General features: G+C 43.6%; 2 protein-coding genes across 2 annotated transcripts; both read right to left on the bottom strand.

Moving 5' to 3' along the window:
• Positions 1-330: 330 nt before the first annotated feature.
• LOC139819265 (uncharacterized) lies at positions 331-6,432 on the bottom strand. Its single transcript, XM_071788472.1, has 3 exons — positions 5,085-6,432; positions 2,251-3,915; positions 331-2,162 (listed from the first exon to the last, which is right to left on the bottom strand). Exons 1-3 carry the CDS (start codon positions 6,430-6,432, stop codon positions 331-333), a joined length of 4,845 nt encoding a protein of 1,614 aa, XP_071644573.1.
• A 5,613-nt stretch (positions 6,433-12,045) lies between these two features.
• Positions 12,046-13,941, bottom strand: LOC139819264 (uncharacterized). Its single transcript, XM_071788471.1, has 2 exons — positions 13,759-13,941; positions 12,046-13,662 (listed from the first exon to the last, which is right to left on the bottom strand). Exons 1-2 carry the CDS (start codon positions 13,939-13,941, stop codon positions 12,046-12,048), a joined length of 1,800 nt encoding a protein of 599 aa, XP_071644572.1.
• Positions 13,942-14,178: the final 237 nt, after the last annotated feature.

The raw sequence follows: 14,178 nt of genomic DNA, 5'->3' as shown, positions 1-14,178 counted from the left end.
GAAAATGACCCGCTTTATCTTAAGAACGTAGTTACTGCATTGGCCGCTACACGGTATGGCGCTGAAACCAGTGAGAAATGCTGGTCTCGTCTCAACCCGGACCTTTGGCTATCTGTCTATTAATCTGTGGCGAAAGTGATTTCACGTGTTGCACAAATCATTGAGTTGAGGCGGAAAACCGAAATAAGCGGTTGCTTGGTTTGACAGTGGCAGAGGGCCGAAACAGACGAATACGTGACGAGAATGAATTACATTATTACAAGAAAATTGCAGGCTGAAGGCCAATGAGACAATAAAGTGACAGCGAGTGTCGGTGGGCTCACGCATCCGTCAGCGGCGCGGCGGCTGGTCCTCAGCCCCCGGGAGAAGCACGAGCTTGCACAGTGGTCGAACCAGCTCGGACGTGGCGGTGCGGATTGTAGCTACGCGTACAATGCCGTCGTCTCCGGGGTGCACTCGAACGATGCGGGCCAGTGGCCATCGACTCGGTGGCGTGCTTTCGGATCGCACCAAGCACAGAGAGCCGACGGCGGGTGCGTCCTCGGGTTTGAGCCACTTTGATCGAGTTGCCATCCCGATAATGTACTCGTGCGACCACCGTGACCAAAAATGATCTCGCATTTTTTGGAGGTGTTGCCACCGTGAAAGTGAGCTCTCAGCGGCGTCATTCAAGGCGGGTTCGGGCACGGCCAGGAGAGGGGCGCCGATCAAGAAGTGGCCCGGTGTGAGAGCGGATACGTCGTCCGGATCGTCGGACAAAGCCTGCAGCGGTCTGGAATTAAGGCAGGCTTCGACCTGAGAGAGGAGAGTGCTCATCTCCTCGAAAGTGAGCGTTGTCTCCCCAATGACCCGACGGAGATGGAATTTGGTCGACTTCACGGCGGCCTCCCACAGTCCTCCGAAGTGCGGCGCAGCCGGAGGGTTAAAGTGCCAGGTTATGCCCTCCGTGGCGGCGGCGTGAGCAAGGCGACGGCCGTCGGCAGACGACGCTCGAAAGAGCTCCCTCAGGACTCGATCGGCTCCCACGAAATTAGTGCCGCAATCTGAGTACATCTCCTCGCAGAGGCCTCGACGGGAAATAAAGCGACGGAAAGCTGCGAGAAAGGCGTCCGTCGTGTAATCTGACACGACGTCCAGATGCACCGCCTTGGTGCAGAGGCACACAAATACGGCGATGAAGCCCTTGTACGCTCGATGTCCGCGGCCCTTGCTCGTGCGGAGGAAGATCGGGCCGGCGTAGTCCAGGCCGGTCCGGAGAAAAGGACGCGCTGGCGTGACTCGGCCTCTTGGAAGGTCGCCCATCGGCGGTTGCGGTGTCGTGGCTCGCCAGCGGGTGCAAGTGATGCAGCGGTGCAGCCGCTGTTTGACAACTGAGCGGCCACGAGGAATCCAGAAGCGACGGCGGAGTAAACCGAGAGTGAGCTGCACTCCTCCGTGCAGTGTTCGACGGTGGCACGACTCGATGAGCAACCGAGTGAGCCACGAGGACGGCGGTGCGATCATCGGATGTCGCTCATCGGTGGAAAGCAGGGCATGCTTGAGGCGGCCTCCGACTTTCAGCACGCCGTGGTCATCCAGGAATGGACTCAGGCTCGCTAACGAACTGCGATGGGACACAGCGCGGTTTAAAGAAAGTGCCGTGATCTCGTTGGTGAAGTGCAGTCCTTGCACCACGCGAAGCCAGAGCAGCAGTGCGTCATTGATTTCGGTCGATTGCAGTGTAAGTGCGGTAGTGCGGGAAGCGGTGCGACGCCAACGCAAGCACCAACTCGTGACTCGGAGGAGCCGGTGCAAGGAAGAAAACCGGAGAAGCATCTCGGGTTCTTCCTCAATTTTCTCGGTGGCGACGTGTGCCGCGACTCTCTGTTCGGGCAGATCGGCGTCGGACATCACAAGGTTTCCGCTCGGCCAGTGAGACCGGTCCTCGCGGAGCCAGGCGGGTCCAGTCCACCACAGGGGATGCTCCAGCAGTTCGCCTGGGGCGATTCCTCTGGAGGCGCAGTCCGCAGGGTTGTCCCTCCCGGGGACGTGTCTCCATTGAGCGTCAGGCAGCCGTTGCTGAATGCGAGCCACGCGGTTCGCCACGTAGGTCTTCCAGCGGGAGGCGTGTCCTTGAATCCACTTCAGGGTAACCTGCGAGTCGGACCAAAGAAACGTGGGTGCTGTGAACAGACGCAAAGTGGAACGAGTGTGATCTGTGAGAGACGTGAGCAAGTCGGCGGCAGTGAGCTCGAGCCGTGGCAGTGTCACCTGCCTGACCGGGGCCACCTTGCTCTTTGCGGCCAACAGATGAATGGCCGCAAAGAACGGTGCCGTTCCTGATGATGCGGAGGTACACGGCAGCGGCGTATCCTCGTTCGGATGCGTCGGCAAAGCCGTGCAGCTCCACTTGTGCGTCTTCGTCCCCGCTGCCGAGCCAGCGGTTGACGCGTAAGCGGGAGAGGAGAGGCAGCTCCTCGAGGAAGCTCTTCCAGCTTTGCGCGTCGGCGGTGGGAAGAGGATCGTCCCACTCGAGTCTCTGGAGCCACGCGGACTGAATGAGAATCTTCGCGCGAATGACCACGGGGGCGAGCCATCCTAGCGGATCGAAAAGACGTGCGGTTTCCGAGAGGACGCGTCTCTTCGAGAGTTCGGTGACGGTGCGCGGGTGAATCGCGAACGCGAACGTGTCCTCGTTCGGGTGCCACAACAACCCGAGAGTGGAAAAGCAGTCGTTTTCCCATGAGTGCGGTTCATGGTGAAGTCGGTGCTCGGGTGGGACTCCTGACAGCACTTTCTCGTCGTTCGCGGCCCATTTTCGAAGCGGGAACCCGCCCGCCGTGCACAGTCCGCGGAGTTCGGCTTGTTTCGCGATCGCAGCGGACAGAGTGTTCGCGCCCGAGACAACGTCGTCTACGTAGGTGTCCTCGCGCAACGCGATCGCTCCCTGCGGATATCGCGATTGTTCGTCATGAGCCAACTGTTGCAACGTGCGAATGGTTAGAAACGGCGCGCACGCGAGGCCGTATGTCACCGTGAGGAGCCGGTACACGCACACGAGGGCGAGGAGGGCGCACCGCCAGAGGATGCACTGGTACGTCCTGTCGTCCGGGTGGATGAGGATCTGCCGGTACATCTTCTCGATGTCCGTGACGAAGGCGTAGCGGTGCCAGCGCCAGCGCGTCAACACGTCGGCTAAAGCGGGCAGCAAATTGGCGCCTATGAGAAGGTGGTGATTCAGCGACTCGCAGGACATTGTCTCTTGCGACCCGTTAAATACCACCCGTAGTTTGATGGAGGTGCTTGATTCTCGGAGGACTCCGTGATGAGGTAAGAAGCATCCATACTCATCCTCGTTGAATGGCGAGACCGTAGCTAACTCCATGTGTTTCAGGTCTTCGTACTCTCGCATGAACTGACGGTAGAGCTCTCCGAACCGGGCGTCTCTTTGGAACTTACGCTCCATAGCGGTCAGCAGGCGTTCGGCCGGTCGGCGAGTTTTCGACAACGTCGTTGGCGTCTTGGAAAACGGTAGGCGGACCACGTACCGTCCCGTCTCCGTGCGAGAGTGCGTTTGCACATAAAGGTCCTCGCACCTCTGTTCATCTGGCGTGAGGGCGGCGGGGGTGGAAGGCTCTGCTTCCTGCTCCCAGAAGCGGCGCACGAGATCGGCCAGCTCGCTGTCGGCCGTCGCTTGAAAGCTGCCGCGCGCGTGGAGGGCTGAAGCACCGCAGCCGCCGGACAGAATCCACCCGAAGGCTGTCTTCTGCGCGATCGGGGCATGCGGCCCGCCCTTTCGAAGGCCCTCTTCGAGGATGGTGGAGCACACTTCTGCTCCGAGAAGTAACTCGACCGGATCTCCAGCCGAAAACTGCGCATCGGCTAGAGGCAGCCCCTTGAGATGGGGCCACGTGGCGGGACTTTTAATCGATGAGCCTTGATAAAGAGAAAGGCGAGGCAACACGAAAGCGACGGCGGAAATCGTGGCTCCGGTCGTCACGGACGTGAGATTCACCGTCACCTTCCCGCGGGTTGACCCGGATTTCGACCCCCCGATTCCGAAAATCGACACGGCGGAGCGAGATCGTTGCAGGTGCAACTGTTGTACGAGTGACTCGGCGATGATTGAGACCTCCGATCCTTGATCGCCCAGCAAACGCAAAAGGATTAAAAAATATTGAAATTTTTTAATACTTTTGAATCCCTTTTTTGGCAGAATTAGATGAAATTAGATGGGATTCGAAATGAGATGGTCCAATCCCATGGAATCCAAAAAAGAAAAATTTCAATTCCATCCAATCCTATAGAATCCGTAAAGGTTATGGAATTGCATGGCATTAGATGGTTTAGAAAACGTCTCGCGCCTCCGTTGGGCGACCAAGCGCCGTTGTTCGTCGGTGAGCTTTTGTGTATGCCTAAGGGCATTACACGCAGTACTGCCGACGGGCAATTAGCCCGAAAATGAGATTTGTAAGATCTGTCAGGCACCGTAGGGGGTCCCTTTACATAGCGGTCGAGACGAAACTTTGAACTCGAGAAGATGCCTCGGCGATGCGACGCCTAGCGGCGTCGACGCGAACTGCCGGTAATGCAGATACCGCGCGGGCGTGTACTATTGGTGGCGCGTACCGCCACAGAGTTTAACACGGAAACTTTTCAATCCCTATCCTGGCATTCAATGGTATTCATTTTATTGTCAGAATAGACGGAATTCAATGGAATTCAATACGGAAATTTTTAATTCCTAGTTTGGCATTCAATGGTATTCATTTCGTTAATGGAATCAATGGTATTCAATGGAATTCATTACGAAACTTTCCAATCCCTAACCTGTCATTCAGTGGTATTCATTTCGTTAACGGAATCAATGGTATTCAATGGAATTCGTCACGAAACTTTCCAATTCCTAACCTGGCATTCAGTGGTATAATATTTTTGTGTCGGAATTGGATGGGATTCAAAAAAGACCAATTCTTTCCAAAATAAGGAATTCCATAATATTGAAACTATTTCAATCCCTTTTTTGGACAGAATGGAATTCGGAAAGTCCTTAATTGAATTCCTGGCAATCCCGTTTTAATTCTTTTCAATCTTTTTTTGTTTGCTGGGCGATGAGGACTCGAGCGGGATGCGGATTGCCGTAGCGGTCGGCGACGCGACGGTCACTCGCGCGGTCGCGAGGAGGATCGCCTTGCGGTCGTCAGCGGAGCGCACAGCGGACAGCGCGCTGACCTCAGTCGATGCTAACGCGGGAACGTATGCCTCGTGAAGCATCGTGTGATGACGAGCCTTGCACGTGAAGCAATTCTTCGTCGATTGACACTTCGCGACGGTGTGATTGCCGAGGCAATTGTAACACAATCGGCTGGTCTCGACAACCGCCTTTCGGTCTGTGGCGGACTTGGATTTGAAGTCACTGCACGTCATCAAGGAGTGTTTCCCCTTGCACAAGGCGCACTGCGGATCGGAACTGTTTTTTGACCCTTGTTTCGCGACGTGGGTCTTCGCGGACCGAGTGGAATCGGGGGCTTTCGCGGCGGGTTTCGGTCTCGCGGCGTTCAGCGTGAGGATGCGCTTCGAGATGAAGTCCTTGAGTTCCTCATGATCCGGCGGATTGACGGAGTCGCGGGTGGAGGACTCCCACTCAAGTCGCGTTCGCGGGTCGAAGAGCTCGACAACCAGGTGGTTGAAGAGGTCCATTCCGTGAGACTCGATGGGCCTCCCGATGCTCTCCTGAGCATTGACTGCGGCCGTGACGGCGTTGTGGACGCGGCTCAGCTCATCTGCGGTTTCTCCCTTCATCTTCGCCACGGCGGTAAACGTGGCGAAGTTGGAGCGGATCAGTTCCCTCTTATTCTCGTAGTGTTTACTGAGAATTGCCCACGCGCGATCGTAATTCTCACTGGTGATCGTTAACGACTGTATTAAATTTTCAGCCGGACCTTTGAGACACGAGCGGAGGTAATGCAGCCGCTCGACTGCCGAAATGGACGACTGATCGCCGATGACCGACCGAAAGACGTCACGGAAGGACGGCCACTTCTCGTATTTACCCGAAAACTGCGGCAGCTGTATACGGGGCAGCGAGGTTTTCAACGCGCGGTCGTTACCGTGCTCCACCGGCGTGGAGGCTTGCGCGGGCTTGCGGCGGTCGGCCTCGCCGGACAGGACGCTACGTTGCTGCACGTAAACCATCTCGGCGGCCTCGAGTAAGTCTGATTGAGCGTACTCACTTTCAGCGTAGCGGCTCGAATCCTTGTAGCAGTTTCGAATCAGGTCGTGCTGACTCTCGAACTTTGCCCACAGGTCGTCGAGGATGCGAATGCGGGTCTCGATGGCGGCGAGGGTGATGTTATTCGCTTGCCCCATCTTCTTCAGGTTCTCTTCGGCTCTTGAGATGCGTTTGAAGAGTTCGTGTTGGCTGCTGACCATGTTGCTCTGGTCGAGACTCATGGTTGTCTTCTGTTGGAGGAGGCACTCCCGAACTCGCGGTTGCCGGCGATGATCCGGCTCGAAGGACCAAAAATGTTCGAGAGCACGCGGTAGCACGAGAAAGCGCGAGGTAGAAGACGACCACAAAAAAAAGGGGACAAGTACAGAATTGAAAAATAAAACAGATATATTCGAAAATGTATATGTACAGTAATTTACAGTTCTCTTCCTTGTAGCCAAAGAAAGCCGTGAAGCGCGCACAGAAGCTACGGCGAGCGACGCGGCGAAAACGTGTTCAAAACGCGGAATAGCGAAAAACGGTGTGCAAAGCGGCGTAAAGCGGTACGAAAAGCGGTTTTCTGTGATCTGCGAGCGAAATCGGTTCCGCGGCGCAGCGGCGGTTCTTTTAACACCTCCGAGGCGAAACTCCCTCCCTGCAGATTTCCCAGAATTTCGGGAGGGTGATTGGCCGTCGGAGTCCCGCGTCATGGAGCTGACGTCACCGGTTTCACGTGGCGACCCGACGGGGTCGTCACCTGTTTTCGAGTGCGTTGTGTATAGCATGGATCGTTTCTTTGTTCTAGCGTTGTTGTTTGACTTTATTATTGATTACAATGTTTCTAGGAAGCTAATCCCGAAAGATCCATGCTATACCGAATATTCCGTGACAATTCTTGAGCGGCATTCCACGCGAATATTAATTTACTCAATTTGCTGCAAGCGTGCATGTGCTGACATGCAGCCGAACGCGACTTCGTCGCGGTGCTAAGTTTTCGATCTCAAACAGTAAGATTTTTATAAACTTTTACATAAGATATTAGATACACTTCCTTTGAAACAATTTCTAATTCTTCGATATCTTATCTCAAATACCTAATTAAAGAGCATCGTTGCTTTTACTGGTTTATTTGAACAAACTTTAAAATCTAAATTTGATTTACTTGTTCATTACTCTATAATTATGAAAAAGTGGGTCCAGTGCGACATATCTGGGTTATGCGATATGAAAGATTTCATAAACAACTATCAAAATATACTGCTAAAATTGTTACCTCTCGTATTAATTTATTTTTAACATTATGTATTAAGCAACAACTGAAATTTTGTTATAGAATTTTAAGTCAAAAAAGTTTACATAGTGCTATAGAATATGGACACTTTATAGACAAAATACACGATATAAAAGAAATAAAATTACTTTCTATAATAAAGACTTCTAGAATTACTTTTTTCTAAAAAAGCGAATATTTTTGCTTCAGTAAAAACTGATAATATTAAGTATAACTTAAGAAGTGTCATACAAATTAATGATATTGAAACTGATTGTCTTTTCTTTTATATAATTATTTCTGACAAAAAATTTATTTGTTTTATTTTGTCGCCAGTTACGGCAACTACATACCGAGATCATGTAAAGTAAAAAGATTTACCAAATAAATTCTCTTGTAACATACACATTATAAGTGATGGAAAAAGTTATATTATATCTTTGCAATGATCTAAAGATAAATATTTCCATTTTTTTTTTTAAATAAAAGTCCAATTTTAAAATCAGGATGAAACAGGAAATTAACGCGTTATAATATATGTTATAATATATGTTGTTATAATATATGTATACGTTATATTATATATTATACTATTTGCATATAATATCTAGATTTTACATTTTAAATAAAATACGTTTTTTTTTGCATATATGCATCTCTTTTTCTGTTGGATAATAATCGGACACAGAACGTACAATAGTGCTTCTTTATTTACGACACACAATAGCGTGGAGAACAGAAAATGTATGTAATGTATCAAAAAGGGCGGGCGTCTCTAACCGAACTTAACGAACAAATAGCAATGAAAGAGTGTATAAGTGAACGTATAGTTCTACCGAGACGCCATCTGAGCCAATAAGAAACGTCTAGTGAATAATAGTTACAATGAAAGAAGGCGGTAGAATTGAATCTCTATAACATTTTCTTTATTGATCTGTTATCTATTATTTCTTGTACAAATGTATTTTGTACAAATGTATCTTGATTTTTTAGTATGTAACGCATTTATAAAATTTTAATAACTTTTTTGCTATGATTGTAAAAAATATTTCAATCCTTTTGCAAAGAAATTTTTTGTACAGATTATATAGCAGTTTTTAATAAACAAATTTATTATTTATGGATGTCTGGATGAAACCAACTCATGAAAGACACGGCACCTCTTATAATCCAGATTACGTACTAGTAATTTATTATTATGTTTAAAGTAGAATATTGTTTAAGGTAAAGATACGCGGAACTATTTGAATGAAACAATTGGACATTTGGAAAGAAAACAATAAAATGGTTTAACTGAAATAATAAAGTTTTTTATACTAATAATGGAGCTGTTTAAACTAAGAGGTTAAGTTGTTTAAACGCAACAATAAACTTCTTTAAATAAAAAAAAAATTATTTAGATAAAAAAATAATTTTTTTTCAAAAAAAAAAATACATTGTTTTAATAAAACAACAACATATCTATGTCAAATAAATCCTATTCTTTTATTAAATGAATATTTTATTTGAAGTAAAGCTATTTTATTATTTGAAAGGTTAAACAATTGTATTTGTTGAATCAACAATTGGTTTGTTTGGACTATTTCAAAAGGTAAATTTCTTTGAATCTAATAAAATTTATTAAATCCAAAGAAATCGTTCTCTCTGTGTGCTAATGCTTCGACTTAATGTATTTTTCATTCTTTTTTTTCGTAGAAAAATATTCCCATACAGCATGAAATATTCCATGAATGTTCTATAAATATTCTTTAGAATATTCAATGAATTCAATTTAGAATTTTCTATGAATGATCTATAAATGTGCAAAGAACGTGTAATGTCCCGCTTTGAATGTCCTTAGAAATTTCTGTAAATATTCTCGAATAATCTACAAATGTTTTATAAATTTTTCCGCATAATCCATAATTTTTTTATATATGCAAAATATATTTATAGAACATTTATAGATTATTTTAGGAACATTAAAAATGGGATATCGCATATTCTGTATACATTTAATATTCGCCCGATATAAAAAAAGTTATTTATTTCGAAATTTTATTATTATTTTTTAATTAAATTTGTTTTTTAAGATGCAGCCTATGATTATAAATATTTTCTCGTATTTGAAAAACACACTTACCTTGGTGGGATTCGAACTCGGGACCTCTGGATCGTGAGCCAACTGCCTTACGTGGTAGACTACTTCTTAATTTGATGTAAGCGTTATATATATTGTCTACATATGTCATAACCAGCGCAAATATATAATTTTTCAAAAATCATCTTAAGAAACAAATTCAGTTTAAAAAGAGTAATAAAATGTGAATTAGATATATGATATAATATTTCTCAATGTCGGGTAAATGTCAGAAACCAGTGCCGGCTCATTATGAGATTTTTTTATAAAATTATATATTTTTAATTATTTTTTTAAAAAGGAAATTGTAAATCTAATAATAATGATAAAGAATAAGGATTGGCTATTAAGCTATGGCCCAATATTGGGCGGCACTTGCTTGCCAAGCCTCGGGTACCCAAATTCGGGTAATAGTTGGGCCAGGCTTGGGCATTAAACGTCGGCAAGCCGACAGTCTTGGCCCATTTCTCGAGTATCGGCATTTCCTACCTGGGGACTCTCTCGCGGTTACGCTTCCCCTTCGTTAGCTCGCAAGGGTCTCGTATTTCTAAAAAGTTTTTATTAATGCTTTCCAGAATATTTATATAATGTTCCAAAATATTCTTTAAATATTCCTAGAATAATTAGAATGTTTTCAATATTTTTCCTAAAATGTTTATAGATTATTTTAAAAATATTTTACTAATATGTAAAAAATATTCTATTAATATTCTAAATATTTCATGTTCATTGCAATGTTCACAGATTATTATTGAAATATTCATAACAATTCTAGAAAAATTTTTCAGAATATTCATAGCACATGCTATAAATGTTTAACCCTAGACAGACTCACTTATTTTTCTCATACGTGAATGACTCACTGGGATGTCACGACACCCCAAACTTGTACCGCGTGTATAATATTTCCAGAATGTTCTTAAAAAACTTTATAATAGATAATTTTGTTTGTTGTTTAATAGGGAAGACGATAGTAGCCATCAATTTGCGGTAGTAAAAACAAAACAGTAAAAAAATTTCGAAAAACAAGAAAAAGAACCAAAAATTGGGCTGAAATGACTATTTTTATAAAAAATGCTGTAGTTTTTCATAAAATTCACCGATTTTAAAATTTCCAACGGATTTTGAAAGACGAATAGACAACCTTCAAGGGCATGTAAGCGATTTTTTCGTTTAAAAAAAAAACATATTTCTTTGAACATCTGAAATAGAGGAAATGACGAAAAACTGTCGGATGGGAAAAATCGCAAGAAATGAAAAGTAAAACAGATTCTGTCGATTATTATTTATTTGAAAGGTAGTCAAAAGTTATAAAAGTATATGGAAACAGTAAAATTAACTCTACAAAAACTTTACAAAGTTTTAGTCAGTTGCTGTGCAAGAACAGCAAAAATGAAATAATTGACCGAATCTTAAACAATTATACATATATGAAACAGGGGTAGAATTTTCCGGGGAGTGCTATAAAGTGTATAATTTTTTGTTACCAATTTTCACAAAAAATCTGAAATATACTTTACTGTGGTAAATGTCGAGCGTAAATGACTCACTGGGGTTTCACGATACCCCAAACGATTTTCTTTTTCGGTCACAGCTGCTGCACGGATCTAACGCACTCGCTGAATCACAGAGGTCGATTGCCGGATGACTAAACTGAATTATGGTTAGGGTCTCGGTATGAAAACTAACCTTCCTAAGGCAGGGGCTCAATTTGAATTTCGCGTGGAGTCCCGTAACACTTCAGTGAGTCTGTCTAGGGTTAAGAATATTAACAAAATGTTCCGTAAATGTTCCAAATATTCTATATTTGTCAAAATATTTGTAGAACATTCTATGCATTTTTTAAATGTACTATATTTATTAGACATTTGTAGAATATTCTATGCATATTCCGAATGGACAAAATTTTATGGAATATTTATAGAACTTCTACAGAATATTCTGAATGACCCGTAGAATATTAAAGTATTTATAGATTTCAATAGTAATTATTAATTCACCAGTGTAGAAAAAATATATAGTCGGGATGTAAGTCAGCCTGACTGGCAGTAATTTATTTATAAACGACGTTTCGACCCTTACTTTGGGTCCTTTTCAAGTTTAGATAATTAACAAAGCTGAAACAACAATTAACAAACTTAAACGCAAGCTCGTAGAATGCACCAAATAAAATTACGTCATTGTGCATCAAATATATATAATACAATAATTAAAAACTTACATAAATCATTGTGCGTCAAATTACGTTAAAATTGAGTCATGCGGGTAAAATTCGTTGGAAGAACATGACAATCCCGCTTGAAAGACGAAGGCTGACTAATATATACGTCAAGAGCGATCGCAATCAAATAACATATATAGAAGGTGAAGTTAGAGAGAAAACAAAATACGGTCATAAACGGTCGGTAAATTTTCGGTATCTTTCTGGGAATTGATTGCATCTTCATGCTTTTTTAAAACAACATTTCAGAAATTTCGCGTTTTTTGAGATTCTCGTTCCCTATGTAAAATTTTGGCCTCATGCCATTTAAAATCGTGATTAAAGTCTAATCTATGTTTGCTAACGACTGAGTGCTGATTGTGATGCCTGCTAATATCAGAACGATGTTCTTTTACTCTAGTTTCCAAATGCCTTTTGGTTTGGCCAATGTAGCATGCATTGCAATCAGCACACTCCAACTTGTACACAACACCCGTGCATTTATTAATGTTTAGTCTGTCCTTCCCTTTTTTGATTAATGCGTCCATTTTCTTCGGAACCGTGTACAAGGTGCTTAAGCCATAGGTGCCGAAAATTCGACGAAGATTTTCACTAAAGCTTTTTACATAGGGAATGGGTACATAATATTTTAAATTCATATGTCTGTCGTCATCAACAGCGTCATCCCCGTTGTACCAACGTTTATTAATTTCCGTCAGTCTTTTTTGTATATGTTTATTCACGATCGAGTCAGGGAAGCAATTGTTAGACAGGATAGATTTCACTAGGCGGATATTCTCATCATGAAACTGTTCATCGGACAGAAGTATTGCGTGGTCCACTAGGTTTATGATGGTATTGATCTTATATTTTAAAGGATGACTGGAAAAATAATTGATGTAACGGCCTGAAAACGTTGGTTTGCGAAACCAGTTAGTAAATAAAAAATTATTCCGTCTAAATACGGTCGTGTCTAAAAAATTCAAACAATTATTTTCTTCCAACTCGTACGTGAATTTTAGACGAGGATGATAGCTGTTAAAAGCGAGCACAATATCGTTAAGTTTCGATTTCGGGATACACATGAAGATGTCATCAACATAACGAAAAAATATGTCAATCGGAAAGTCAAAGGATTGAAGGCAACAAGTTTCGAGATCGTCCATGACGATGTCCGCCAAAATCGGAGAGAGAGGGGAGCCCATTGGGCTGCCAAAGATTTGCTCGTAAAATTCATCATTAAAGGAGAAACTGGTGGAATTCAAAATCATCTTGATGGCAAACAAGAATTGCTCCAAGCTCATCTTGGTCTTTCTCGAAATTGCATCCCACCTTTTTTCAATACCAGTTAAAACGAGCTCTGTGGGGATGTTCGTGAACAGCGCAACCACGTCGAGAGATACAAGAATGTGATCCAGAGGGATGTTAAACTCCTTGATGATCTTCACGAACGACCAACTGTCCTTAATATGCGATTTTGGTTTAGTGACAGCCTTGTCAAGGATGTTGTGTAAATATGTGGCGATATTATATAACGGGCTTCCGACAGCAGATACGATTATACGTAGTGGGTAACCAACTTTATGGATTTTTGGAAGTCCATAGCAACGTGGCAGGTTGCCATTCGTACAATTTAAGGCGTTATACATCTTTATATCAATGATGTCGTTATTTAACCATGATTTCACCAAACAATTCAGATTTAAGGTAATCTTTCTTATCGGATCCTTTTTTAACTTTTTATATGTAGAAGGATCATTGAGTAATGACTCCATTTGACGGGTGTACTCGTGTCGGTCTAATATAACCGTGGTTTGACCTTTGTCAGCATTCGTGACTAAAAGATCCGCGTTGTCACAAAGAAATTTTTTACAGATTGTGTACTGAGATAAAAAATAACGGTCGATAGGATTAAATCTCTTATTTGTTTTAATGAAATCATGTGCAGAATTAGAAACTAAACAGCGCACCTCACTGACTTTTTTATCGTCAATCATGTACTTATTTTGTTCAAAGTTTTTAAGTACTTCTAAGACAATTTGTGAACGATCTTTTTTGATGTTTTGATTGACGGGTAAACCGAACTTACTACCTAAACTCAGCATTTTTAGCACATTGTCAGGAATATGTTTGCTACTAATATTAACGATCCATTTGCTCATGTCGATGTTAAGAAAGGTATCAAGGCATTCATTATGTTTAAGGCGTAGGTCGTTAAATTTTTTAACCAGTCTCTGTTTTGTCCGTTCATTGAAGTACGCTATTTTGTTTCCGTTAGAAAGGAAAAATTCAGATGTTATATCCCTAGGTAAAGAATCGCAAAGAGCCTGTTCTATCCTTTGACATTCCGATTGTAAACAAGACACCGTATAAATAATATCCTTAATCTCTAATTTCAA

This window comes from Temnothorax longispinosus, chromosome 9 (assembly GCF_030848805.1).
Source record: "Temnothorax longispinosus isolate EJ_2023e chromosome 9, Tlon_JGU_v1, whole genome shotgun sequence".
NCBI classification, from domain to species: Eukaryota; Metazoa; Arthropoda; class Insecta; order Hymenoptera; family Formicidae; genus Temnothorax; species Temnothorax longispinosus.
The sequence above is the reverse complement of the archived record's forward strand: the minus strand, read 5'-3'. Positions and strand labels throughout refer to the sequence as shown.